General features: G+C 67.1%; 1 protein-coding gene across 3 annotated transcripts; it reads right to left on the bottom strand.

Annotated features, from left to right (window-relative positions):
- Positions 1-563: 563 nt before the first annotated feature.
- Positions 564-27,750, bottom strand: DOK7 (docking protein 7). 3 transcript variants are annotated; one of them, XM_066385871.1, is made up of 10 exons: positions 27,648-27,741; positions 27,506-27,551; positions 18,188-18,418; positions 15,358-15,558; positions 8,683-8,802; positions 7,929-8,048; positions 6,804-7,525; positions 2,426-2,465; positions 1,470-1,598; positions 564-1,217 (listed from the first exon to the last, which is right to left on the bottom strand). In XM_066385871.1, exons 1-10 carry the CDS (start codon positions 27,675-27,677, stop codon positions 1,081-1,083), a joined length of 1,776 nt encoding a protein of 591 aa, XP_066241968.1. In that variant the 5' UTR covers positions 27,678-27,741; the 3' UTR covers positions 564-1,080. The 3 variants fall into 3 exon arrangements, with proteins under 3 accessions (XP_066241968.1, XP_066241967.1, XP_066241969.1); XM_066385870.1 differs by having other exon boundaries at positions 566-1,217; positions 27,624-27,750; XM_066385872.1 differs by lacking the exons at positions 564-1,217; positions 1,470-1,598; positions 2,426-2,465 and having other exon boundaries at positions 7,010-7,525; positions 15,369-15,558; positions 27,624-27,750.
- Between the last annotated feature and the right edge of the window lie 190 nt (positions 27,751-27,940).

Genomic DNA, 27,940 nt, shown 5'->3' with positions numbered 1-27,940 from the left:
ACTCCCCGTGGGCGGGCAGGCTCCCAAGGTCTCGCTGTGTCTCGGTGGGCTGGGCGTGGGTGGGAAGGAGGGATACGGGTGGGTGATGGAGGGATGGGAGGGGAGAAGGGAAGGGTGGGTCTCGGGGGCTGTGGCTGGAGCACCCCCCAGGCAGAGTGGAACCCCACCTCCTCTCCGATAGCATGGTAGGAGGGTCCAGCCAGGGCTGCCCTCTCATGCCCCAGGCCTCAGGAGGAAGGGCAGGAAGCCCACCACCACTCTGGAAACCTCCCAGCAGTGTGCAGACCCCCGAGGGCCAGCGGGGCCAGAGCCAGCCCTCGGTCACTTGAGTCATGAAAGTGCTCAGTGGTCCTCCAAAGCCGTGAGCACCATTGGGAGGAGACGGGAGCCCCCGCCGGTCCCTCCAGAGGGGGGCTAAGCCCGGCCTTGAGTCCTCGGCCATGTCAAGATGCTCAAGCTGCCCAGGGGCCGCCAGGCGAAGCCTCTGCCCACCGCAGACACAGCACAAGAAAGCAAGCTGCCAGTCCTCCGGGAAGTAACGTCCATTATCAAAAATAGAACATGAGCGATTTTACACTATTTACATGACTAAGTGTAACGGGTCCCGGGAAGGGAGGCAGTCAGTGCGTAGGGGACCGTGCAGGTGGCCCGCCGGTCAGAGCGTGGGACAGTCCTCCCACGTGCAGGGTTTGGCCTGCGGCTCCGTCCCCAAGCTCAGGGGTGCAGGACGTCCATTCAGCATGGGCAGGGCCTGCCCAGCCTGCGTGGTGTGGGGACACGCATTTCACTGTCATCGCGTGGGCTGCCACCCCCTCAGGGCAGAGAAGGGCAGTGTGCATCCAGGGCCACACACTGCTGCCTCCCTGCTTGAGGCCCAGAGGAACTTACTCGTTAAGACCAAAGGAAGGGGCAGCTCTAGGCACCGGGGACCGGCCACACCCACCCTGTGACCAGGAGGCCACAGACCACAGAGCCCAGACCTTAGGAGGCAGCGCAGGTGCGTGCTGGGAAGCTGACTTCTGGACCCACTGTCGCCACTGTCCAGCCACGTGGCTGTCCACCGTGGGAGGCGAGGGCCACTCAGCGAGGGGCCCCCTTCCTCCTGGGCTCCAGCTCCACCAGACGCTCCTCACGGGCTTGTGCGTGCTGGGACCCCGCCCTGCGGGCCGCCACTGTGGCCGAGAGGTCGATCTGTGCGTAGCGGGAGGTGGTGGCCCCTGAAAGCAGCCACGGGTGAGCTGGTTCCCATGACACTGCCCCAGTGACCCTGGGAAGCCCCCGCCCCCCCGCAGAGGCCTCAGGCCTGGACAGGGGGCTGAGGCTGGGGTCCCACCCACCCTGTTTCACCCAGCAGGACCTGAAGGGGAGGAAGGGCCCCTGGCTGGGGGCTGAGGTGCCCGGGAGGGTTAGGGCCCCCCAGAGCTCACTGGGCTGCGGCCCCCGTCCTGTCGGCCCCTGCGTGCACCCACCTCGGACCCCGGTGCCGGCCTCCTGGAGCTCCAGGCCCAGGTAGTGCAGCTGCTTCTTGGAGGAGGGGCTGGCGGGGATGTTCACATAGGTGGGCGCCTCGCTGCCCGGCCTCTCGGGCCCCGGGGCTCCTGCAAGAGCGGGCGGTGGGTCAGCCCCCAGGGTGGCGAAGGCTGAGCCGACCCCCAAGACTGCAGCAAAGAGCTTCCCACCCCCACTGCCCCACACCTCCCACCTCCCACCTCTCCAGGGCCCAGGCCTCCTCAATTGTGCCAAACTGTCCTCTGTCCCGAGACCCCATACGCCCCTCCCTGACCGGGCACCCTCCTGCCTCTCCCCTGCACCAGCCCGCCCTGCAGGGCACGCCTCTGCCTGCTCCAGCGGGCTCACCCCCCAGGCCCACAGAAGTCCAGCGAACACACTCTTCTACCTTCCACCGCTGCCCGCTGCCCTCTCCACGCTGGTCCCCACACCCCTGACCACACCTCCTGGCCACTTCCTCCTCAGGTCCCCAGTGCCCTGCTCCTCCCAGACAGGACACCCCCACCCTGTCCACACCCCAACCCTTCCCCTCGGCTGTCCTGGGTCACCACCTCCTCCAAGTTTCAGGGACCCCCTCGCCTGGGCACAGACTCACACTGCCATCCACAGTGACACCCCCTCCAGAATGCCCCAGGAAACAAGTCCCCTCCCCAATCCAAGAAACGGCTTTGGTGGGGTTTAAGGTAGGGCCCCACAAAGCAGACTGCCAGATGCACCTCCTGCATGCCAACCCACCCTCCCCCCTGGCTGGGTGCAGGGCCCACCCAGCCTTCTCCAGCGGCCACCCCCACCAGGGGGCACTGCCCGCTGCCCTATCTGGTACAGATTTCCTGGCTGGGCCGTCCCTGTGGCCACTGTGACCCCCACTTGCCCTGTCCCGTGGCTATGCAGGGCCCGGTCCCCGCGCTGAGCTTACCTGGATGCGTCAGAAGCCCAGAGGGTGAGGCGGCTGCTCCCTAAACCAGAGAGAGCTCAGGTCAGCTGTCCACCCAGCTCCCACTGACCCTGCCCCTGCCCCTGCCCGGGCGGAGAGCTGGGACGCTGACCCCGAGAGTGACACAGGACAGGGAGCCGGGACGCTGACCCCGAGAGTGACCCAGGACAGGGACAGGGAGCCGGGACGCTGACCCCGAGAGTGACCCAGGACAGGGAGCCGGGACGCTGACCCCGAGAGTGACCCAGGACAGGGACAGGGAGCCGGGACGCTGACCCCGAGAGTGACCCAGGACAGGGACAGGGAGCTGGGACGCTGACCCCGAGAGTGACCCAGGACAGGGACAGGGAGCTGGGACGCTGACCCCAAGAGTGACCCAGGACAGGGAGCCGGGACGCTGACCCCGAGAGTGACCCAGGACAGGGACAGGGAGCTGGGACGCTGACCCCGAGAGTGACACAGGGACAGGGACAGGGAGCCGGGACGCTGACCCCGAGAGTGACCCAGGACAGGGAGCCGGGACGCTGACCCCGAGAGTGACCCAGGACAGGGACAGGGAGCCGGGACGCTGACCCCGAGAGTGACCCGGGACAGGGACAGGGAGCCGGGACGCTGACCCCGAGAGTGACCCGGGACAGGGACAGGGAGCCGGGACGCTGACCCCGAGAGTGACCCGGGACAGGGACAGGGAGCCGGGACGCTGACTCCGAGAGTGACACAGGGACAGGGAGCCGGGACGCTGACCCCGAGAGTGACCCGGGACAGGGACAGGGAGCCGGGACGCTGACCCCGAGAGTGACCCGGGACAGGGACAGGGAGCCGGGACGCTGACCCCGAGAGTGACACAGGGACAGGGAGCCAGGCCACAGGAGAGACCAGCCTGAGTCCCCTCACTGCACACCCCAGGACTCACACCTGTCCCTGACCCCATCGGGGGAGAGGAGCTGGCAGCTCAGGGCCCAGGCCGAGGCTGGCCCTGTCTGTGATTGTATGTGGTTTAGTGGCTCACAGCCGGTCACTGCTGCCGCAGGGAGATGGGAGGCCGTGGCATCCACCCCCTGGCATGGGCCTGCCCAGTGGCCTGATCCCGGTGCCTCCCCCGATAGGCCCAGAGAGGAAGGGGATTTGGTGGCCTCGGAGCTGGGGGCTCTGTGGTGGCCAGCAGTTCCAGATGGAGGGACAGTGGCCCATGGCTGGCATGTGTGCTGCCCCTGGGGCCTCAGTCTCCCAAACCCATCGGAACAGGACAGGTGCCCGGAAAGGGTCCTGGGGAGGACGGCCCAGCCGTGGGGCCTCGTGGTGGGGCTGGGGGCTGGAATGGGCTTTCTGGGAGCCCGTAGCTGCTGCCAGACTCAAGACACAGTCCCCCGACCCTGGTCCTGGGCCAGGCTCCTGAGCTCCAGGCTGCTCTAACCTGGGGCCTTGTGTAAAGGAGCCCCAGGCATACTTGGGGCCTTGGCCAGGGCACGCCTGACCTTCAGCACCCAGGACGAAAGGCCACTGCCCTTCAGACACTGGTCACTCACGCACAGGCCTCAGATGCAGAGGGTCGGCCACCTGCTCTGGGAGCCCCCCGCCACAGACAGCACCTGCTTCAGGGCCCCCCCTACAGGCGCGGTATCAAACCCACCATCAGGTGTGGGCGGGGCGCACAGCTGCCGTGGAAGTGAGCGAGTGCAGAGACACCATGCGTCCCCCTTGGGGGCCAGGCCCCGGGCAGGGACAGGCAGGCCCCCGCAGGTGAACCTGGGCTCACAGGGAGCGGCTGCCCCCTCTGGCTGCCCCCAGCCCCGGCACCCAGCAGGAAGCCCCAGGGCACCTGAGAAGCCCCCACTCTGCCCACCCACCCCAGGAGGAGCAGGAGCAGGAGAGAGGCCCCGTGAGCACACTGGGAAGAGAACAGAGGAAGCTGAGTGCCATCTGTCACACCCCCGGGCTAGAAGTCTGTCCTGATGGCCTTGGTGACCCCCAGCCCCCGGGCCATCCTGCTATCCTGAAGCACTCTCACTGTGGGGACCGGGTCTTCCTCCTCCTGAGGGACCCCATCACCCCAGGAGTCCCCAGAGGGCCACAGTGCTGAGTGGGCACTCCCATGAAGGACCCCTCTCTCCACTAGGTGCGGGCGTGAGGCCAGCAGCCCAGCCCCCGCTCTCCAGGTCCCCGGGGGGCCTCCTCCTGCCCAGGACTGAGGCTGGAAGGCCCCGGGCACCTGGCTGCCACCTTGCCTCAGTCCCCACAGGGCCCTCCTCCCCTCAAGCCACCCGCCTCGGTCAGAGACGTGAGTCCACAGCCAGGACGGCCACACGGAGCAGCGGCCAGCAGGAGGGGCGGCGCCACCCTTCCTCCTTCGTGGGGCAGGGGGCAGGTAGGTCACTCGGCCGCCGGGGCCTTGGTCTGCTCTGGCTGGAGGGACGCCTGGCCACCGCTGCCGTCCAGGGGCCGCGCCCTCGGGGGTCACCCCCGCTCACCGCAGGCCGCAGCTCACAGCCCTATCTCTTTTGCACTGAGACTGGCGGGGTCCCTCTGGGGTGGAGGTGATAATGGCCTCTAGGGAGCACTTAACGTATGCTATCTCTTTTGACCCTCTCTGTGCACCCAACTGTGGAGAAGGAAACTGAGGCTCAGACAGGTGGAGTGGCGTTCTGGGGCCACCCTGCCGGCAGGCGTGCCGAGCTCAGCTCCCAAAGCCTGCCTTCCCCACCTGTGGTGCTGCAGGGCCCTACCCGCCACTCCCCACCCCACAGGGGCATAAACAACGGTGAACATGAGAGGGGCAGGACAAGGGGTAGCCCCAGGATGTGCAGGGGGGGCAGGTGGGATCCCTGGGGCTCTGCCACCCATGGAAGGGAGACAGGAGTGAGGGGCCACCAGGCTCTGAGCCAGCACCCTCATGAGCCCAGAAAGCAAATGTCCCGCTAACCTGTACACAGGCAGCCACCTGCCCGAGCCCTAGGGGCCACTGAGGACCTCATCGTGGTCTGAACACGCCTCACGTGTGCGCACACCCCACGCAGACCACATGCACACATGTGCAACACTCGTGTACACACCATGCACACAGATGCATGCATCTACACGCATGCACACAACACACATGTACGTGCAAACAATGCACACGCATGCACACAACACAGATGAATGCACACGTGCACACACTCGAGTCCTGGGGGCTGTCTGAAGCTGCCACTCATCTCGGCACCCGCAGCACACTGCGGCCCCCGCGGGCAGGGCCAGGGCAGGGGCTGGAGAGCCAAACGGAAAAGGACAAGATGATAAGAAAACAGCGTTTTATTTCCAGTCTAAGAATTTATTACAAACGGTCAGGTTTCTTAAAAGTGGAAAAGAGCTACAAATGTCTCCAGCCAACAGTGAAGGTGTGAAGCGGATCAGACAGGCGGCCGCTTGCCGGGCGGGGCTGATTCCAGAGCGCAGGAGGAAGCCAGCCAGAGTCCGGAACCCACGGCCGCAGGCCACGCCGCTCGGGGGGCTGCTGAAACCGCAGCACGAATGCACAAAACCAGGCCACGCAGCCGCACTCCATGCAGCGAGCAGACTGGCCCCAGAGGGCGCTGGCAGGAGCGCGGGGCCACGGGGTCGCCCACGGGCAGGGCCTGGGGCCCTCCGAATGAAAGGGGACAGGCCTGGAGCCGGGCACACCGTTTCTGACCACCAACCTTCCAGCCCGACTGCAGCTGGGGCCTCTGGCCACGCTGGCCACATGGAAGGCCGTTAGGCCCTGCTCCCTGCCTAGCCCTCCCCGGGATCCCCTCCGTCCAGAAAAAGGCCGGTGTGGAGTGAACCAAGAAGGCGGTCTCAAAGTCACGAGACCCACCCCACAAGCCCCTGGGCCTCCCAAGCCTCAGTTTCCTCCCCACTGGAAGTCACTCTCAGGCTCCCTTTCTGCTGCGGAAGGTTTAACTTGCAGCGCCTGCACCTCTGTGCACGCAGGAGGGAGGGTGGGGCCCGGGCTGCGATTAGGGACCAGCTGTCCTGGAGACGGGTGATTGGCAGGAGGGGAGGAGCCTCAGGGCCCTGAGCACCCCAGGCCCTGGCAGGAGCTAGCTGCACTCACCTGTGCCCAGCACCTGACCCTGGGGCTGGGGCTCTGCTGACCTCGCCCGCCCCACCCAGAGCTGCGCGGAGCGGGGCCTCTCCCAGTCCTGCGGATCTACGGTGGCCACACCCTCTGCGGACTCTGCTCCCCAGGAGGGCTGGCCCCTGGGTGGCTGCCCCACCCCGCCCTCCTCACGGAGCCGCACAGTGTCACGAAATGGCAAAAGGACCCCCCCCTTCCGCAGGGGCCAGCGCCCCTCCTCTCCTGTCCAGAGGGGCCGCCCTGGCCTCAGGGAGGGGGGTTTACCTTGAGTCCTCCACAGACCGGACACGTGGAAAAGAAAGCCAGAGGGGGCCCCACGTGGGGGCCGCCTGCTTCCCAGGACACGCGGGGGGCCGGGCTGGGCAGTGTCCCCTCGGTGCCCGTGGCCTCGGTCTCCTGTGCCCGCCGTCTCGCGCCCAGCCAGCCAGAGGGACAGCCCGTGGGCGTCGGGCCACCCGGGTCCCCGGCCGCACCGTCGTCGGGGCCGCCCTGCGCAGCTGGGGTCTGGTCCCGGGGGGCCTGGCGCAGGCTGCGGGGCGTGTCGTAGTGGGGCCGCGGGGCGCTGGGCACGTGGTACTCCGCTGTTCCCGGCGGGCAGGCACACAGGCTGGGCTCAGGCGCCCCCGCCGCCAGCGGCAGGCTGAGCAGCGAGCCGAACTCGTCCCCCGCGCGCCACACGTCCAGGCTGCTCCCGGCGCAGGAGGAGAAGCTGCCGGAATAGGAGGAGTGGCTGCCCGTGGCGATGCCGCTGTCCGAGGAGCTCTGGCGGCCCACCTCCTGCAGCTGCCGCGGCCTCAGCGGCTTGGGCGGCGGCCTGGAGGCGCCCAGCGCGGCCTCCCCGGGGGCCTGGGCGGCCGCCAGCCCAGGCCCCTCCTGCGACGTGCTGGCGGAGGACGACGGCTCCGGCCACGCGGTCAGCCGGCTGCCGGCGCTGACGTCCGAGTGGCTGGCCTCTGAGGACGAGCTGGACAGGCTGCGGTCGTCCCCTGAGACGGAGAGGGGGCACGGAGGCTGTGGCGGGGCTCCTGGGGGCTGGCGTCTGTGCCTCCCCCAAACCCGCTCCCCGCCCCAACGCCGGCCAGGGGCCAGCTCTCAGCCTGCACCCGGGCTTTTCCCGTCTGGGCACAGAAGGGGAAGCCCGCTCGCAGGGCCCGCAGCCGTGCCCAGGTGCGTGGGAAAGAACCCAAACTGCACCCACTAGCCGGCCGCCCGGGCTCCGCGGCCGCGCCCAGGCAGCCCCGAGTGTCTGCGGCCTTATGAGTCCAGGAACGGACGAATAAGCGGGGTGGGGAGGGGTGAGTGCAGGGCCACGGGAGAGGGCTGGAGGCCGGCAGGTCAGCCTGGGCCCCCGCTCGCTGCCCCTTCCCCACCGCCCGGCCGCGGCCCTACCTCCACTGCCTGGCCGGCCACAGTGGGAGAGGAGGCTGAGCCGCTTCTCCAGCTGCAAGGTCTCCAGGGCCTCCTGGGCCACTCGCTCCTCCGGGGCGGCCGGTCCCCCAGGGCTGGGGTCTGCAGCAGAGAAGAATCAGAAGAGGTTGCCCCAGCTGTCTCCCCGCAGGACCCTTGGCCACAGTCCACACGCTATGCAGGGTGTCACGGTGAGCCCAGCACTGTCCAAGAAGGACCACGTTCACCCTGACAGCCCAAACCCCACAGCGGGGCCCTGGGAGCCCACTGTCCACACCACACCTGGGCTGCAAGGCAGGGAAGCGCCAGCAGAGGGCGCCGCTGTACCGCCAGGCAGAGCCCGGACTCGGGGGCCGGGGTCCCAGGACGCGGGAAAAAATGGAACCCAGCCACAAAGAGGGAACGAGACACAAGAACGAAGCACACTGCGTGCGGCCCCGGCCCCAGCCCAGCCCAGTCCCTGTGACCTCAGTCCTGGGGCCGGGGCTGCCCAGAAGGTCTCCAGGAGCCTCACCCGGGTCTGAGGCCTCTGGCTGTCCGCTCCTGGGTGGCACAACTGACCCAACCTTCAGAAGTGGCGGCCCGAGGGTCCCAACAGCTCAGACCCATGAAGGAAGGCTTGTGTCCCCAGGAGCCCAGCCGTGCAGCTGCTGCGGCCCCGGCTTCTCTGCTACGCGCACGTGGAAAGCTGGGCAGAGGCCAAGGGACCTCCCGCCAGGCCACGCCCCACACACACCTGGGAGAACCGGCCGCAGCCCGAAGGGGCCCTTGGTTGGGGAGATGCCCCTGACGATGCAGTCGAACAGGAAGCTGATCTGCTCTCCCTCCGCCGAGGACAGGAAGAAGACTCCGGCCCCTGCGGGGGACAGCGGGTCAGCCCAGCCCCCGCACAGGGGTAGGGGGCCCGCAGGGTCGGGAACAAGGGAAACCCGAGCAAAGCCATGAGACCTCGTCAGGAGGTGCCCCCAGCCGGGGTGCCTGGATGAGGCTCTTGCTGCCCGGGCACCCTGCCCAGCCTGCACACACACCCCTGCCCTGGCGTTGCCCCACGCCAGCGCACGCCAGCCCAGCCGCCGCCCCACTTCAGTGCGCGGCAGGAGCGCAGTGGGGGGAGGAAGTCCCGCCCAGCTCCCCCGCCCCGCCCCCGCCTTCCTGGTCGGCTGCCTGGCTGCCTCCTGTCCCCCTGGCCAGGACGGGGACCCAAGGGCTCCTGGAGGCTGGTGGCCAAGGGAGGAGCGTACTGGAGACACCAGCAGCCCTGTCACATCTCCAAGTTCATTACAGGGGTCAGGAAACGGCCACCCAGAGGGGTTCACATCTGGAAGGGGGGCTTTGGGCCCTGAGCCATATTGGGGACCCCACACCTGGCTGCCTTACTCAGGGACGTCCTGAGTGTTAAACAGGGGTGCTGGCAGAGCATGAGCCAGGACACCTGCCCCACAAAGAAGTGGCCGCCCTGCTGGGGCCAGCCAGCATCCTGGCCACCTCATGGTGCCCCTCCCCTGGCATTTTCTGGTGGGACACGAGCCCACGGTGCAAAGGTGCAGGCTGAGACCATGCCAGTGGGCTTCCTTCCAGCAGAGGGCAGGCCAGGTGTGGGATCCCAGCCCCCGGGGACCCGGGGCAGAGGGGGGACCCGGGGGAGGAAGGGCTGGAGCAGAGGGCAGGTGGGGTGAGTCAGCAGGACATTCCAGCCGCCCTCCCGCTGGGCCCGCGGCCCCGCCAGAGTGAATGAAATCCCTCCCCACGAGTGAATGGGGACGCCGGTCACGTGGGCCCCAGGGGTCAGCGTGGCCTCACCGCCCAGGAATGCCTGGGCGCCTGCCCTCTGCCGCCTGCCCAAAGAAAGGCACACGCTCTCCAGGGGAAGGTCCCTGGACGCTGCGGCAGCGACGGGTGGGACAGCTCAGCTCCTGCTGCCATCGTGGTCTCCACCCCACGGGTCCCGGGACTCGGGCCGCCCCCCACACCTGGCAATGCCACCGTGCCCCTCAGTGGCACCCAGGCATGGGGGGGGTGCAGCACCCTCTGGCTGTTGGCGTGTCACCCACACAGAGCCCCCAAACAGTGACCTTCCTGCTGCAGAGATGAGGAAGTGAGGCCCAGGAGGGGCTCAGAGGAGGACTCGGGCCGGATACCCCATCGTGCAGCCCTCCGAGCCAGGGTCCGCTGGCGGGGTCCCGTGCCCACCTCGGCCGGCCAGGGAAGGCCCATCACACCACCGCCCCACCCCACCGGCTCTCACAAAAGGCCAAGCCTCTAATCCCGAGCTCACAAGTCAGCTGGCAGAGGCCACGGCACAATCAGTCCCCCGACTATAAAAAACCACATTACGAGGGGAGTGGAGCCCGCCGGCGGCATTCCACCGGGGCGTCTGCCGGGCCTCACGCTCCCCAAGACGCGGCGGCTGCTGAGGCCTGGGGACGCGGGACAGCAGCCACCCTGGCCCAGCCGTCGTCAGGGGCTCCCTGGAGGAGGGCACTCCCCGTGGAGGGCCGGAGCTGCCTGAGCCCCGTGACGAGGCCACCCAGGGCCCGGCTCCCTGACCTCTCGCCAGCCCCTCGCGGGCCCTCTGCAGGCCCAGGCCCAGCAACGTCCACAGGCTCCCAGGGGCGGGGGGCGTGTCTGACCCACAGCAGCTCCTGGAAGGAGGAGCAGCCTGTCTGAGGCTTCCCCATCCACCCCGGAGGCGGGGTCGAGCGTGCCAAGGTGTGGGCTGCACGAGGCCGAGTCCTGCTGGCACCCACGCTCGGGCACAGGGAGCGCCGTGGTGTGGAAGGGGAAACTGAGGCTCGGAGAGACGAGTAGGCGTGGCTGGGGTCTGAGGAATTTGCAGATAGCTTCACACTGTCTCTGAGATCCCGGGGCGAAGGGGGCTTTTATGCCCCAGGACAGAACTCCTCAAATTTGGAGACACGGGATGAGGCTCCCATGTTGTCACGTCCCTCACAAGGCCACAGTGCAGGGGACAGCGTGCCTGCCCCTCGGACTGCCTCTGTCCGGGAGGAAAGAGACGGGCCGATGCCCCAGAGGGAAGCAGGCTGCTGGGAGCAGGTCCAGGGGCATCACCTCACCAGTCCTGCCCCCGCCTCCCCGAGCGGCAGGCCACCGGGCCTCCACGCGCAGAACGGCAGCTCCGCACCTCGGTTTCCTTGTTTGTAAAGCGGGGGCGATGCACATACCTCGCAGGGCTGGCATGAGGACCGAGGACCTAGCGCCCAAAGTCCCAGGAAGGTGGGACCCCTGCAGGGTGGGTGGCTCGCCCTGTCCCATCTCTCCCGGCCTGGCTGGGTGTCTCCGCCATCTGCCCAGACACTCACTCCCACCCCGAGCGGAAACTTCTGAGCGGAGCAGTGAAACTGACCACTAGCCTGTCAGAAAGGGGACAGGTGGTCCCAGACCCAAGGGGGGGACAGGTGGTCCCAGACCCAAGGGGGGCTCGAGCTCCCCGTCCTTCCCACCCACACAGCTGCTGTGAACTCAGGCCCCCCTCGGCTGGACCACACCCAGAACCGCAACCCCATCTGCACCCTGGGGCCAAAGTTATCGTCCTAAACACAGGGCAGGCAGGAGAGAGGTGGGCAGCCCTCTCCTGCTCCAGGGCCTTCTGTGGCTCCCTGCCGCTCAGTACACAGAGCAGCCTTGGCCCCGTGTGCTGGGCCCTTCATAACCCACACAGCCACCTCCCTCTCCGGCCTTGCTCGGCCAGCCCCACCTAACAGGGCTCCTGCACACCCCGTGCAGCGCGGGTCATCCATCCATGCTTGACACACGCTGGAGGCCCCTTTCCCCTCCTCCGACCCTTGGACGGCTGGGCTAGCTCCTGTCCACCCTGCAGAGGGCCCACTACTCAGGCTCACCTCCCGAGAGCGTTCGACACCCGCAGACCGGTGTCTGTGCCCCTCCCCGGCCCCTGCGCTCTGACCACTAGATGTCTCAGGCCCCCACGCAGGCTGGGGTCTTCCCAGCCCTGCACCCAGGGCCCGAGCACATTCCCTGCCCCCCCACCCCCCCCCCCCCGGCACCAGATTCCTGGGGTGGGAATCCCGCTGCGAGACCACCCAGCACGTGGGCGAGACCCCCGAGGACTTGGCTCAGCTGGACAAACACGTGCTCACTCAGCCAAGTGCTCAGCCAGCGACAGGCTCTCCGGGGGGCTTCGTGCTGCGCTCGCTCGAAAACCCACCTCCAGTGCTCCCGTGCCCCACGAGGTGAGGAAATGGACCGCCTGGAGGACTCCAGGGGTGGGAGGAGCGGCCCCAGACCCCAGACGGGACCAGCCCCCAGCCACGCTCTCCACCACCTGCTGCGTTCCTCAGCATCCGAGCACCCGGCCCCTTGTGAATGCAGCTGGCGCAGACGGATGTGCAAACGCCCTGGAAACGCCCTCGACAGGAGGACCAGCCGGGGCGAGGGTCAGCACGCCACAGTGGGGCCCAGAATGGCCGGCCGGGGTGGAGATGGCCCAGGGGTGCGGGCAGAGCTAAATGGAGCCCTGCCCAGGAGAGGCGGGCAGCCCTGTAGCGGTCACTGTTTTTCGGTCCCCGGGCATCCCTGCTCCGATACCCCGACTGTTTCCACGCAGAGGAGTCCACTCACACCACGAGTTGGAATTTTTTTTTTTTTTTTTTTTTTTTTTTTTTCATTTTTCTGAAGCTGGAAACGGGGAGAGACAGTCAGACAGACTCCCGCATGCGCCCGACCAGGATCCACCCGGCACGCCCACCAGGGGGCGATGCTCTGCCCACCAGGGGGCGATGCTCTGCCCATCCTGGGCGTCGCCATATTGCGACCAGAGCCACTCTAGCGCCTGGGGCAGAGGCCACAGAGCCATCCCCAGCGCCCGGGCCATCTTTGCTCCAATGGAGCCTTGGCTGCGGGAGGGGAAGAGAGAGACAGAGAGGAAAGTGCGGCGGAGGGGTGGAGAAGCAAATGGGCGCTTCTCCTGTGTGCCCTGGCCGGGAATCGAACCCGGGTCCTCCGCACGCTAGGCCGACGCTCTACCGCCGAGCCAACCCGCCAGGGCACGAGTTGGAATTTTAAACTCTGGGGCCTCAGAGGGAAAATACCCAGGGAGCTCTGTTCTGTTACATCCGGGGCAAATAAAAAGGCTCTCCTGGCCCATCCCCCAGCCCCAGCAGGGCACAGGCCAGTGCCACCCACGGGCGCTGGCACCTCCGTCCTTGCAGCAGCCGCCCGGAGCACCCCAGCTCCAGGGACGCGCAGAGCAGAGAGGGTACAGACCCACCTCCAGGGGCGCACAGAGCAGAGAGGGTACAGACCCACCTCCAGGGGCGCACAGAGCAGAGAGGGTACAGACCCACCTCCAGGGACGCGCAGAGAAGAGAGGGTACAGACCCACCTCCAGGGGCGCACAGAGAGGAGAGGGTACAGACAGACCCACCTCCAGGGGCGCACAGAGCAGAGAGGGTACAGACCCACCTCCAGGGGCGCACAGAGCAGAGAGGGTACAGACCCACCTCCAGGGGCGCACAGAGCAGAGAGGGTACAGACCCAGCTCCAGGGACGCGCAGAGAAGAGAGGGTACAGACCCACCTCCAGGGGCACACAGAGCAGAGAGGGTACAGACCCACCTCCAGGGGCGCACAGAGAGGAGAGGGTACAGACCCACCTCCAGGGGCGCACAGAGCAGAGAGGGTACAGACCCACCTCCAGGGGCGCACAGAGAGGAGAGGGTACAGACCCACCTCCAGGGGCGCACAGAGCAGAGAGGGTACAGACCCACCTCCAGGGGCTGAGTGGACGGTGGGGGGGGGGGGCAGCATGCGCCGTGTAGAGCGTGCTGAGGCCTGTGGCTCCTGACTGCCCACAGTGAGGGTCGCTGCCCCTGCCCACCACTCTGGACACCCAGTGCTGTGACCTCTAACGTGACAAAGACAAGGAGGCCCAGGGGCCTGTGTCATGAAGAGGACTCTGAGCTCATCTCCCTCTGAAGCCCCAGGGTTGGGGGACACACGGGCCGGGCTGTGGTCAGAGACCCTTTGGACTCTGGCTGTGGTCACCCTGCCAGCTCCGGAGCCACTGCCCCAAACGGCCCGCCCATCTCCCTTTGCGCCTACAAAGTCTTGACCGCCCCAAGGCCGGGCCTGGGCCATCACGGGGGTCAGCTGGCCCAGACCACGTCTGTCTGGTCAGACACAAGTCCTTGGTCGCCCCCAGGGCAGCCTCCCACTGCACGCCCATGGGTTTGCTCCTCTGCGGCACCCAAACAGCCTGTCCTACCACGCCACGCCCTTGAGGACAAGGGGTCAGTGGCCAGCAGAACCCAGTCCTTGCTGCCCTGGCTCTGCCCAGAGAAACCAAGGCGGGACCGAGGTCTTGAGCCTGGCAGACCCCCCAGCCCGGCTGCACACATTGTGTGCAGACCCTTGCTGAGCCCTCAGCGGCTGTGTCCTCACAGGAGGCTGCTGCCCAGGATTCTGGCCTCTGGGGACCGGGGGTGAAGGGAGATGGGCCCTCCATCTCCACCTCTGCACGAGGGAGGGGGCAAGGACCCCCGGCTGTCGAGGCCGGCTGAACAGAGATGGGGGTGCACAGTGCATGGCCCACCCAGCCCTGCCCACCGACCCAGCACTCTGATGCGGTCATCACGACCACAGGAGGCCGCCTAGCCCGACCCTGAGCCCTGGGCAGAGAAAGGGCTTCGGGCCCCTGCAACGGCTGCGGGGCCACATCCTGGGCCCCCCCACACACATGGCTGCCACCCACACTGGTGTCAGCCCAGGCGTGTGCTCAGTCTCTCATGGAGAACAGAGGGCAGGGGCACTGGGGCAGCCCCGCCCGCCAGCGGCCCCAAGTTCCCCGAGCAAGGGGCCCCGTGCATCTCCCCACCCCGAGGCCAGCCCGCCGCCCGCAGCTGGCCTCACGCCCTTTCCGAACGCGCCCCCTCCCGGACAGCCGCCCTCCCAGCCAGGGCCCCAGGCCGGCCCCCCTCTGTGCTGCTGGCCGGTCCTGCCCTCCCTGCCTGGGTGCGGAGATCCCACCGGCGTCCTTGGTCCACGCGTGTGACCAGGTTTCTCCGCACACCCTCCACAGACATCTCTATGACCGGAAGCCTGGTGCTCTGCGGCCTCAGATCGCAGGGCCGTGAACTGTGACATGAAGGCCTCACGCAGACACCGGGCACCTCCATGCCCGGGGGGCCCTCCTCTCACCCTCCCCCTGCCCCTGGAGCCCCCTCCTCAGAGGGGGACAGCCAAGGGGCTGGGCTCCGCATGAAGCGCCTGTTTTGAGAGACGGCACCCACTCCACGCGTCCCCAGAGGCCCAGACACCAGCAGAGCAGGGATGCCACTGGGGTCAAGGTCGGCCAGGGCAGCGAGAGGGGCACCGGTGCCCGGGGTACCCTCCGGTGGCCCGGGGTCGCCCAGCGGCAGCGGCTGCGTACTTACAGTACCCACACCTGGTCCCGCCTTCAAAGATGAATCCGTTGGGCACAGCCCCATAGCGCCGGAGGTCAGACAGCTTCCACTGCCCCATGACGGCCGGAGGGACGTCCCTGGCCACGACGAGGACATCGTTGCAGAGGTGGAGGGTGGCAGGGCCGCTCTCCAGCTTGGTGCCTGGAGCCACCGTCACGTGGAACCTGTGCACTGAGGGCCGGGCAGGGGCAAGGGGCATCACCAGGGGCAGGGGCAGGGCCACGGAGGGGCAGCACCCAGGCCTCGGCCCCGGAGGCGGGGCTGTCCTGCACCTCCACCCAGCCGTGGTGGCTGCACTCACCTTGACCACCCCTGTGGGATGGGCCAGTCCTCACAGGGGCTCCTCTGACCACACCTCCCCACCCCAACAGCAAGACTTGGCCCCAGTGAGCTCTGGAGACAGCACCTCATCTGAGGTCGCTGGGGAGGATGCCCTGTGTGGAGACCCCCGCTTACGACCACCTCCCCTCGGGAAACGACCCACCATGGCAGCTGGTGTGGCCCATTGCACAGGCAAGGAGACCGAGGCTGAGGGTGGCCCAGCCTGTGGCCAGTGTCTGGGGTCCACCTCACAACCCGGCCTGGCTACAGGGACGCGCAGGAAACCACGGGCCCTCCTCTCCCTGGCCAGGGGTCTCCCTGGTGTTGGGCACAACAACGTGCTCCTTGAAATCCCCCCCATATCCTCGGCTCCCCCCCCGTGTCCTCGGCTCCCCCCCCCCGTGTCCTCTGCTCCCCCCCCCGTGTCCTCGGCTCCCCCCCCCCGTGTCCTCTGCTCCCCCCCCGTGTCCTCGGCTCCCCCCCCCCGTGTCCTCTGCTCCCCCCCCCGTGTCCTCTGCTCCCCCCCCCGTGTCCTCTGCTCCCCCCCCCGTGTCCTCTGCTCCCCCCCCCGTGTCCTCGGCTCCCCCCCCCCGTGTCCTCTGCTCCCCCCCCGTGTCCTCTGCTCCCCCCCCCCCGTGTCCTCGGCTCCCCCCCCCGTGTCCTCTGCTCCCCCCCCCGTGTCCTCGGCTCCCCCCCCCCGTGTCCTCTGCTCCCCCCCCATGTCCTCGGCTCCCCCCCCCGTGTCCTCGGCTCCCCCCCCCAGTGTCCTCTGCTCCCCCCCAGTGTCCTCGGCTTCCCCCCCGTGTCCTCTGCTTCCCCCCCCCGTGTCCTCGGCTTCCCCCCCCCGTGTCCTCGGCTTCCCCCCCGTGTCCTCTGCTTCCCCCCCCGTGTCCTCGGCTTCCCCCCCCGTGTCCTCGGCTCCCCCCCCCAGTGTCCTCGGCTCCCCCCCCCGTGTCCTCGGCTCCCCCCCCAGTGTCCTCTGCTCCCCCCCAGTGTCCTCGGCTCCCCCCCCGTGTCCTCTGCTTCCCCCCCCCGTGTCCTCTGCTCCCCCCCAGTGTCCTCGGCTCCCCCCCCAGTGTCCTCGGCTTCCCCCCCAGTGTCCTCGGCTTCCCCCCCCGTGTCCTCGGCTCCCCCCCCCCGTGTCCTCGGCTCCCCCCCAGTGTCCTCGGCTCCCCCCCCCGTGTCCTCGGCTCCCCCCCGTGTCCTCGGCTCCCCCCCCCCGTGTCCTCGGCTCCCCCCCAGTGTCCTCGGCTCCCCCCCCCGTGTCCTCGGCTCCCCCCCCGTGTCCTCGGCTTCCCCCCCCGTGTCCTCGGCTCCCCCCCCCCGTGTCCTCGGCTCCCCCCCAGTGTCCTCGGCTCCCCCCCCCGTGTCCTCGGCTCCCCCCCCAGTGTCCTCGGCTCCCCCCCCCCGTGTCCTCGGCTCCCCCCCGTGTCCTCGGCTTCCCCCCCCCCCCGTGTCCTCGGCTCCCCCCCCCGTGTCCTCGGCTCCCCCCCAGTGTCCTCGGCTCCCCCCCCCGTGTCCTCGGCTCCCCCCCCGTGTCCTCAGCGTGGTTCCTATCAAGGTGCTAAGACAGCTCAACAGCTGCATCTGTGTGAGGACCCCGCGCCCACCCAGGAGAGAAAGGGGAGCCCAGGGTCTGAGCCAGGCGAGCTGGCGGGACCCCCGGCCGGAGGACTTCCCTTTCGCCCCTGCGCCCGCCTGCGGGGCCTTCCCTAGGCACCCCACCTGAGTGCCTGGTCTGGGGGCTGCTCTTCCCAGCTGGACTGGCGTGAAGGAAGTGAGGCTGGGCCCACTCCGCCCCTCTTTGGCCTCCCTGACCCTGAGCCTGTGACATCCTCTCCCCTTCGCCCTGGCTCTGGGCTCTGGTGGCCAGGGTAACGAGCAAAGGGCAGCTCTTTGGGGGAGTCATGCTGCCAAGACAGCCATCTGCTTGGAGAAAGGCCCTCGTCCTAACTAACAAGGTCAACTCAGGCAGCTCAAAAGGCCTCAGCCCACACCCACTCCCTGACCCCAGCCTTGCACTCCTGAAGTGCAGGCCCTTAGCGCAGACCCCGGGCCAGGGGCTCAGTGCATTCTGTCCTGTGCCCTGCCGTGGGGTCACAGCTCCTGCGGCCAGTGCATGAGGACCCAGGGTACTTAAGAGTGGAGGCTGTCCCACAGCACACAGGAGAAGTGCCCCTCTGCTTCTCCACCCCTCCCCACCCCCTCCTCCCCTCCCACAGCCATGGCTCAATTGGAGTGAGCTGGCCCCAGGCTCTGAGGACGGCTCCATGGCCTCTGCCTCAGGCACTAAGAAAAGCTCAGTTGCTGAGCAATGGAGCAACGCCCCAGATGGGTAGAACATCGCCCCCTGGTGGGCATGCCTGGTGGATCCTGGTTGGGGCGCATGCAGGAGTCTGTCTCTCTGCCTCCCTGCCTCTCACTAAATACAATAAGAACAGAGCCGGCGCCCCAGACCCCCGTCCCCGGCACCACTCACCCTCGCCGAGCGCGTAGCGGATCCGGGCGTCCCAGGCGCACATGGCCTCCCGGCTGTCGAAGCCCAGCATGACGGCCTGCGACAGGCAGACGATGGCCAGCGTGTGGGCCAGGCCCTCGTAGGGCAGGCCGGGCTCCAGGCCGCAGATGTCCTCCAGCATCAGGCTGCTGCGTTCCCGGAGGCCCTTGGCCCGCTCGGCCCGGTCCTTGTAGGCCAGCATGAGCAGGCAGTCTGCGGAGGGGACAGGACACGGGGGCTGTCAGGGGCACCGGCCAGCACAGCCTCCACCCCCAGAGAGTCCTGGGTTCGAGGGGTGACCTGAGTAAGCCACCCGGCTGCTCTGAGTCTCTGTTTCCTCCAGTACAGACTGTCACCCCCACCCTGTGCGACCCACGGGCAGAGGACCCCAAACACTTCATGGCCGGGTCCTGGTCCCCACCAGCACATCACCCCGCCCCAGCCCTGCAGCCCACGGGGGGTCCGTCTCAGGGCTGCAGGGGCTACAGGGGGTGTGGCGGGTGGCTTAGGGGACAAGCACCGAGGCTGTCTGGGGCTTCCCTCAGCCCTGGGTCCCTTCCTGCCACACCCACGTCATGTCCCCTCCTGGACTCCAGCCCTGTGGAGGAGACAGACTGGGGGCCACATTAACCCCCGAGACCCACACACAGTCCTGGTCTCTTCCCCAGAGGCAGGGCTGTGCCTGAGTCTGGTGACTGTCTCTGTCCTCAAATCCAACACCACGATTGCCATCCCTGTCATCCCAGAGGCACAGCGAGCAGCCCCTTGGTGGGTGCAAGGTGGGGGTTTGTCCTCCACCTGTGTGGCCCCGGGGGCGGACCCTGCAGCTGAGCGCCTCCCCCCGACCCCCGGCCCCGGCCCAGTCTTTGTTGCCAGCTCAGTGTTGGGGGGCCTAACATGACACACTGAAACACATTTAAGTGCAGGACACCCCAGATCCTGCAGGCAACCTGGAGACACCGGCCACAGGCCCCGGGGAGCGCGGAGCAGTGTGGCTCCTCTGTTGACAAGCAGGCCCAGCAAGCCTGGCGAAAGCCCGTCCCGAGCGAACTGGACGCAAAAGCTGACTCTGCCCCCGGATGGGAGTCCGTGGATGGACGGTGGCCTCGGCGTGGCGGTCGGCTCCCTGCCCAGCCTGGCCCTCGCAGCCTCAGAGCGAGGGGGCCCTGGGCCACACCGAGGCCACCGTCCATCCACGAACTCCCAACCTGCCGCTCACCCCCTGCCCTGTGGGGTGACAGCAGGTGACTGTGTCCCAGCAAACCCACGTTCACAGACTTGGGGGACAGGGCTCCTATGTCACAACCTGCCCCTCGTGTTTGAAATGCTTGTGTCAGGAGAAAAGCAGAGATGTTCCCATTTTCAGGGGAAAAGAAAAGTCCGAAACCCATCTGCCTGCCTGAGGGGTCCGGCGTGTTCTGTCTCGAGCGCGGCCCAGCAGAGGCCGCCCGGCTGGACCGGTGAGAAGTCCGTCACACAGGCAGCAACATACAGGGCATGTGTCATAGGAAAATGCCTCCCTCCCAAAAAACGTAAGGAAAGGAGAATGTCCCCCACGGTGTCACAGAGGCCAAGAAGCTAAGATGAGGGAAGCGTGATCACAGGACAGTTCTCAGTAAAAGTCCCGAGGTAAAGGGCCTCCTCACGGGACAGAAAGAGGCCACCAGGGGCGGGGGCAGGTAAGCAGGGGGCTGCAGCCCTGCCACCCCGGCCTGGGATGGCCCACCCACACCCACACAGCGACCTCCTCCTGTGCCCCTCCTCCAGCAGGCCCTGTGCCCTCAGGACGTCCTTCTGCTGGGCTGGCTACCCTGCTTATTTGCTCTCTCCCCCTCCCACCAAAAGGTGAGCTCTTAAAAAGACAGGTACACTTCTGCTTTGCACAGTGACAGCCCCAGGGCCTGGCACAGTAGAGGGCAGGAACATCCCTGACTGGCACAGCAGAGCGTGACTGTCACCTCCTTTGCTCTGGGAGTTACGCTCCCAGTAATACAGCCAAGAGCAAGGTTGACAGTCCTTCCTGTAAAAAGTAGCTGCCTGACCATGAAAGTGGCCAACCCCCACACACGAAAGGCTGTGTCCCGGTAAAACTTGACTCCAGGCACAAGGGGCGGCAGGTCTGGCTCAGGGACACAGGGTGCCGTGCCTGGGCAGAGTCGAGTGGTGACAGCGGCCACGGCGTTGGCCCAGGGCTCCTCAGGCCTTCTGGATGCCTCCTGCTGCCCGGCAGGTCCCCCATCCTGGATGTCTGCACTTGCAAACCTGGCTTAGGGGGTCCGTGTGCGTGTCCCTGGGCCCTGTCCCCGGGGCCGCCCCATCTTCTGAATCCTGACTGTGTCCCAAGTGCAGCTTACACAGGACTCCTTGAGGAGAAGAAGCCACGCCCACCTGTGCCCGTCTGCAGTGGGCTGAATGGGGACCCCCAACTCAATGCTGACTCCTGACCCCCAGAAACCCAAAATGTGACCTTGTTTGGAGAAAGGTCTTTGCAGATGTGATCAAGTTAAGGAACTCAGCGTGACCTCATCCTGGGCTATCCAGTGACAAGTGCCCTCATCAGAGACAGAAGAGAAGACAGGCGTGCCGGGAGCGGCCGTGTGAAGGGGAGTCGGGAAAGGACGCAGCAGCTAGCCCAGAACCTGGGAGCCACGGGAGCCCCCCTGGCGACTTCAGCAAGGGAGCGGGGCCCGGTGACAACTTCAGCAAGGGAGCGGGGCCCGGTGACAACTTCAGCAAGGGAGCGGGGCCCTGTGACAACTTCAGCAAGGGAGCGGGGCCCGGTGACAACTTCAGCAAGGGAGCGGGGCCCTGTGACAACTTCAGCAAGGGAGCGGGGCCCGGTGACAACTTCAGCAAGGGAGCGGGGCCCGGTGACAACTTCAGCAAGGGAGCGGGGCCCTGTGACAACTTCAGCAAGGGAGCGGGGCCCGGTGACAACTTCAGCAAGGGAGCGGGGCCCGGTGACAACTTCAGCAAGGGAGCGGGGCCCTGTGACGACTTCAGCAAGGGAGCGGGGCCCTGTGACAACTTCAGCAAGGGAGCGGGGCCCTGTGACGACTTCAGCAAGGGAGCGGGGCCCGGTGACACTTTGGTGTGGGACTCCCACCTCCTTGGTCTCGGTTGTTTTCAAGCCCCCGGTTTGTGCTAATCTGTTATAAGTGCCCAGGAAACTAGTACCTCGTTCATGGCGCTGTTCTCGTTTTTTGTTTTGTTTTGTTTTGTATTTTTCTGAGGTTGGAAATGGGGAGGCAGTCAGACAGACTCCCGCATGTGCCTGACCGGGATCCACCCGACATGCCCACCAGGGGGCGATGCTCTGCCCATCTGGGGCTATTGCTCCGCTGGAACCAGAGCCATTCTAGCGCCTGAGGCAGAGGCCATCTTTGCTCCAATGGAGCCTTGGCTGCGGGAGGAGAAGAGAGAGACAGAGAGGAAGGAGGGGGGGAGGGGTGGAGAAGCAGATGGGCGCTTCTCCTGTGTGCCCTGGCTGGGAATCGAACCCGGGACTCCTGCACGCCAGGCCGACGCTCTACCACTGAGCCAACCGGCCAGGGCCTTGATCTCGTTTTTTTGTTTGTTTGTTTGTTTGTTTTATTTATTTTTAGAGAGGAGAGAGAGAGGAGAGAGAGAGACAGAGAGCGAGAAGGGGGGAGGAGCTGGAAGCATCAACTCCCATATGTGCCTTGACCAGGCAAGCCCAGGGTTTCGAACCGGCGACCTCAGTATTTCCAGGTCGACACTTTATCCACTACGCCACCACAGGTCAGGCTTGATCTCGAACAAACATGAGTGAGGTCAGGGGTCACGGCCCGCGGCAGTTCCTGGAGCAGTCGACATCCGCCTCCACTCAGCATCCCCTGGGGGCTCCATTAGAAGCGGGAGGAGGGCAGGGGCCGGTTCATCGCGGTGTGGGGCCCAGTGTCCCACAGCTGCTCCAACCCCTGTCCTCTCCCCATCACCTCGGACAATAAATGGATCCTATTTTTAAAACCCATTCTGGCTTGTGGGGGGAGGGGGCTGTTCAGGGCAGAACTGCTCCAACAACCAGCAGCAGAGACACGGGAGTTCTCAGCCAGGGGCCTGAGACGGAGCAGGCAGCAGACGGGCAGGGAGAGGGACACTGGAGTCACACCAGCCGGCCAGCTCCTCAGGGACCCGGCTAGGAGCAGCCCGGGACAGCAGCCGTCACAGGAAGCCCAGAGGGACCGGTCACTTGACCGGGTCTCCTGGTCACCGCTGACCTGCCACCAGCACACCAGACACCCCACTCGGATGGCCTGGGGGCCCCTCTGCTAGCCAGGCAGGCCCTGGACCCTGAGGGGGACCAGCGGGCCACGCTCACAGCCTAGCCTGTTCACCGAAGCCCAGGACTGAGGGGCACAGAAGGCCACAACCTGGCCCGGGCCCAGTGGATGGAGTGTGGACAGGGCCTGAGGGGAGGTCTGGGTGGTCAGCACATGGCGAGGTAGAGGGGACTGGGAGTGTCATGGAGAAAAAAGGCACAGATGACAATGACGAGGAGGCCCCCAGGCAGTGAGGACCAAGGGGGCGTGCACACACACTGCCCAGCAGGTTCCAGCCACATGTCCCTCAGCCCCGGGAGCCCCTGCTGTCCGTCTGAGCAATGGACACACCCACCCCACCCAGTCAGGCGCCGATGTGGCCAGCCTGACACCCAGACGCCCTCGGCAAATGCCATACCGCCAGCGAGCATGTGGGACTAGCAGGAGGCTTCAGGTCACCAAACACAGGGAAGGATGCAACTTGGCCACAGGTTACCCCCACCCGGCCCTGCAGGAGGGCTGGCACTCAGGGTAGGGAGGACAGATGCCCTGCATAGGCTCCTGTCCCTCCAAGGACCACTGAAGACCCCTCGCGAGGCCCCTCCCACGCTGCCCTGCAGCCTCCCCGGCCTCCCCGCGGCCCTCATTCTGCCACCTGGGGACCCAGGGGACACAGCCCAGCAATCAGACACTAAAGCGGGACAACAGAGGAGAAACCTTGAGAAAGTGTCATGCGGAGGGTGGAGACAGGCACTGGTGACAGTGATGGGGGATCCGCCTGAGCTCAGGACCAAAAAACAGACTTCAACTTCCCACATGATGTACGCAGCCAGCCCAGCAGCCCCGCAGGGAACAGCACTGTGCTAGAGGGAACAGCCAGTGCAAAGGCCCAGAGGCAGGGGCCCAGAGGGCTGGGCTGGCAGCAGGGGGAGGGTAAGAGTGGTCCCAGATTAGGTGGTTAGGTCAGGTGGGCCTGGAGAGCCAGGCCAAAAGCCTCATTGCAACGCACCAAGGAGCCCTGAGGGCTCTACGCGAAGGGGCCCGGCCTGGCTGCACGTGGAGGGACCTGGTGACAGCAGGGCCCCCAGCCTCTTGCAGCTTTTCAGGGGAGAGGTGCTGCTGGTCTGGGCCGGGCTGCAGTCACCATGGTGACCGTCTGGAGAGAGCCTCACTCACAGGACCTCCTGGGGGGTGTGGAAGGGATGGGGGAAAGGAAGAGGGAGGGGTGCAGGAGCTGGCTGGGGGAGGGGCCCGGAGTGGGGTGCTGTCCTGGACATGTGAGCTTGGGAGGCCTGCAGGATACGGGCAGCGGGCGCACACGTCGCTGGAAGTAAAAATAACCGTGGAGTCATGAGCACTCAAAGGAGCTTACAGCCAGGGCTGGGGGCGGGGGACTGGGAACAGGCAAGCTCCGGGCTCCGGGGGGGACCCCACAGTGAAGATGGAGAGCCAGCTGCAGAGAGTGGAGGTCCACACCCCCGTGCACGCAGCCAGAGCCTGTGACCGAGGCCAGCTGGACATGGCCCGAAGAGGTCACAGTGACCTTGAGGTAGTGTCTTCAGGAGAGCGGCCGGCTGGAGCCGAGGGGACCCTGCTGATGCTGCAGGCGGCCTGGGGGGCAGCCCCCAGCAGCTGGGGTTGGGAAGCCGCTGGCCAGGCCGGTCAGCAGGTGTCTCAGGCCGCGGCCAGGAGGCGCCCGTCTGACGCAGGAGCCCAGGCTGGCTCAGCGTCTGACTCAGGAGGGACGGATGTTCACGGTGCGCACTGGGCGCGGGTGGAGGGCCGTGTGGGTTCACACGGGGATCGGCGGGAACACACGGTCTCCAGGTGCCCGGCCACCTGGGCAGGGGCCACCGGGAGAGCCCGGCGGGTACTGGTCCAGGTCACACGGTCCACGCACAGCGCCGAGACACGAGCCAAGGGGCTCCACGGGGACGGGAGGGCTGGCTGCGTCCTCACCCCGTGCACAGGCCGCCTGCCCCGCCCAGGACTCAGGCGCCACGCCCATTCACACGGGACTCGGATCATCCAAGGCCAGGCAGGAGGTACAACCCGGAGGGGACCCCCGTCCTCTGGGGACGGGTCCACCTCGGCGGAGCTAACGACCACACGGAGGACTCATGCAACCTCAGGGGTTCCCGAGAGCAGCTGGGGTCCCAGCACCTCACCCAGCGAGTCCCCACCCTGCCTGCCAGGGGCAATGCCGCTCTGGAGGTCCCCCACCCTCAGCACTGTCCTGGGCTGACCCTCCAGCCGGCCCTGGGACGGCCGGGGCTGGGGGCTGGGGGCAAAAAGCAAGGCCCCAGCTGTCCAGGGCCTCTGGGTGTCAGCCCTCTGCCGATAATGCCTCTGAGAGATCCAACATCTCCAGCACTCGGGGTCCCTCCTGGGGGCTTTTCTGGGCCAGATGAAGGCCTTAGGGAACCCACACAGGATGAGGTGAAGTGGGACCCCCTGAGTGTGGGGGGCTGGGGAGCCGCTCAACGTTCCCTAAGTGCCTCTGGACGCCTCAGCCCCTGGCGACACCCTCCAGGCTGGGCACGCATGACACCCCCTCCCACCACCCTAAGCCTCCATCCAGAAGGAAGAGGGAGGCTGCCCAAGGTCACCAAACGTGGGCCGGACCAGACTGGGGACCCAGACACGACTTCCTTGGCCAGGACAGAGGTTGAAACCCCGAGGGACACAAGCCCTCGGAAGTATACCACCTTCTCTGGAGCTGTGTCACTGTTTTTATAGAAGGCGTTTTCTTTCTTTCATTAAGCTTGACTCTAGAAAGTGCTCCTAGTAGCAGAAAGGGGACAAGTGTCCAGGTGCCCTCGTGCCCACCGAGCCACGGTGCCTCTTAACTGTCCCTGTGGGCCCTCCCGGGAATCAACAACTTTTAAAAACAAGAGTCCTGGGTTTTCCTTGACAAGAGGGCAGGCGGACTCTCCCCCTCCTTCACAGGCTCCCCTCTTTGACTCACCCAGGACCTGCGGAGGGGGTCTTTGTTGTGAGGCCTTCAAGGACGGGATCTGCTCCCCCCACACCTGAGTCCACCTGGGGCAGCTGGCCTTCAGGACAGGGGCAGGAGGAGCTGCCTCGGATGGGAGCGTGGCCCCCAGCACCGGGCACGTGTCGGGTGGCCAGGACCGCGGGGCAGCGGGCTCAGCCTCGAATCTCTGCCTCGGGTCAAGCATCTGTAAGATGCCCGCAGTCCTCACATCCTGAGAGTGTGTGGACTCAGAGTGGACATCACCCAGAGGGGACAACGTGCCCCCACTCCCCTGACACCCTCACCCTGTCCCTGGCCTGGTGACCACGTTGAAAAGGCAAGGCCCAGCCTGAGTGTCCAGCTCTCCCCTCCCTCCCAGCCCTCCCCTCTCTCCCAGCTCCCCTCTCTCCCAGCTCCCCTCTCTCCCAGCTCCCCTCCCTCCCAGCTCCCCTCCCTCCCAGCTCCCCTCACACCCAGCTCCCCTCACACCCAGCTCCCGTGCCCTTGGGGGAGGCCCTTCCCCTGACTCTGGAGCGCCCTCCCACTGTGACAGCTCTCTCTGCTGTCCCTGGGCACATGGGAGACCCTGGGACGCTTGATGTTTGTGCAATGCTGGGAGCCCACTGTACACTCCGCTCCCCGGAACAGAAGGGCCCCTGCAGCCCTCATGGAGGGCGGGAGCTCCCCTCTCAGCTCGGATACTGCCATGAAATCCACCACTAGGCTGCAAACCACACGCCCCCCAAAAGGCAAAGAACACCTCCAGGGCTGCTCTTCACGCGCGAGAGCAGACCCAGAGGTCCCCACAGGCCCCACCAAGGGGTCCCCAACCCGCAGCCAGCCCTGCTCCAGCCACAGCTGAGAAGAGCCCTTCGCCATCCCTGTGGGCCTTTGTCCCCCTGCCCTGCCCCTGCCCCTGCCCCCAGCCTGTCTCGTGCTCTCCACTCCCCGCCTGCCAGGGCCCCTGAGCCTCCCCGGCCCCCAGCCCCCTCTGCAGGGCCTCTCTGGAGTTCCCTGGGACAGGGCACAGACACAGAGTCTGTGCATGAAAGATGGTGAATGAACTGCGCAGGGGGCTGGGCCCCCACCGAGGGGGGACGGAGAAGAAAGCCGGCCGGGGCAGGGCTGGAAGTGAGTGTGTCAGCGGCCCAGAGCAGGTCCTTGTGCTGAAACCTCGGAGCAGGCTCAGTGGGAGGGATGCAGAGCCAGGGAGAGACCAGGCGTGCACCCCCGCCCCATCCTCCCTGGGAAACGACAGCCACCCCGGCGTCCAGGAAGACTCTCTGGCAGGCCCACACGTGCGCCCACACCCCCAGCATCCCACACAGACCCCCGGGCCTGGGCCGGCTCCAGGGCACCTGTCTCCCGAAGCAGCTGCAGCCCCACGGCGCCCAGCCTCCCAACTGCACCCAATCACTGCCGAAGAGGAAGATGCCCAACTTCAGGCTCTCCACCCGCCCCCTCCCACGCGGGGGTGCCGGCTGGCGGTGCCATTCTCTCCTCCCGGAGGGCTGTGGCCCCCACACGAGGTAAACTTCATTTTTCTCGGGCACAGAAGCACGCCTGATTCTACCTACCCCACCTGTGTGAGGTGGGAGGGCGGCTGGTGCCACCTCCAGGGCAGTGCCGCAGCCGTTTGGGTTCGGGGACAGAGCGCAATGCCCCAGGCACACAGGGCGTAATTTTCTGGTTCCCCGCACGGGAGGGGGGAAGGGTAGCCCGGGCTCCTGCACCTGCGCCCCTCGGGCCCTGCCACCCCGTCCGGCCGCGGTCTGCCCTTCTGGAAAGTGGGGGCTCTCGCCCAGGGCCGGGGTCTGCGGTGACGGCTCCTGGCCCTGCGCTCAGTCGGCCAGAGGGTCCCGGCGTCCCGGCAGGAGGAGGCCGAGGCTGGAGCGCTCTCCGGTTACAGCCCTCAGCCCCGGCGCCGCCAGCTATTTCGGGCGAGCTGGCCGCGCTCCGGCGGCCCGGCGCAGGAGGCTACCGGCGCCCACAACCCCGCAAGCCCGCGCCCCGCGCGGCCCTGACCCGCGCCCCGCTCACCTGCCACCGGCGACGGCTTGCGCAGCACCAGCCACCTACTCTTCCACTGCGGGGACAGGGGGAGCGTGAGCGGCCGTCCGCGCCCCGCGCCCGCCCCGCGCCCGCCGCGCGCCCCCACCTTCTTGCCGTCCCGCAGTTTGACCTGGCCCTCCACCAGCGCCGCCTCGGTCATCTTCTGTCATGATTCCCGTGCGCCCGCCGCGCCTCTCCCCGCCGCCCCGCGGCCGCCCCAGCCCAGGGTCACTTTCAAAATAGCTTCAGGAGGGCCTTGGGCTGGGCCAGCGAGGGCGGGCCGCGGGCGGGGCGTCCCCGCGAGGTGTGCGCGCTTCCCACCGCGCCGCGCCCCTCCACCCCTGCAGCGCCGGCGGGGCGCACAGCACAGCACAGCGCGGCGCTCCGTCCGGGTCCAGGCGCGGCTCAAGCTGGGGCCTGGGG

This window comes from Saccopteryx leptura, chromosome 5 (genome assembly GCF_036850995.1).
Source record: "Saccopteryx leptura isolate mSacLep1 chromosome 5, mSacLep1_pri_phased_curated, whole genome shotgun sequence".
Lineage (NCBI taxonomy): Eukaryota > Metazoa > Chordata > Mammalia > Chiroptera > Emballonuridae > Saccopteryx > Saccopteryx leptura.
This window is presented reverse-complemented; position numbering and strand designations above follow the sequence as displayed.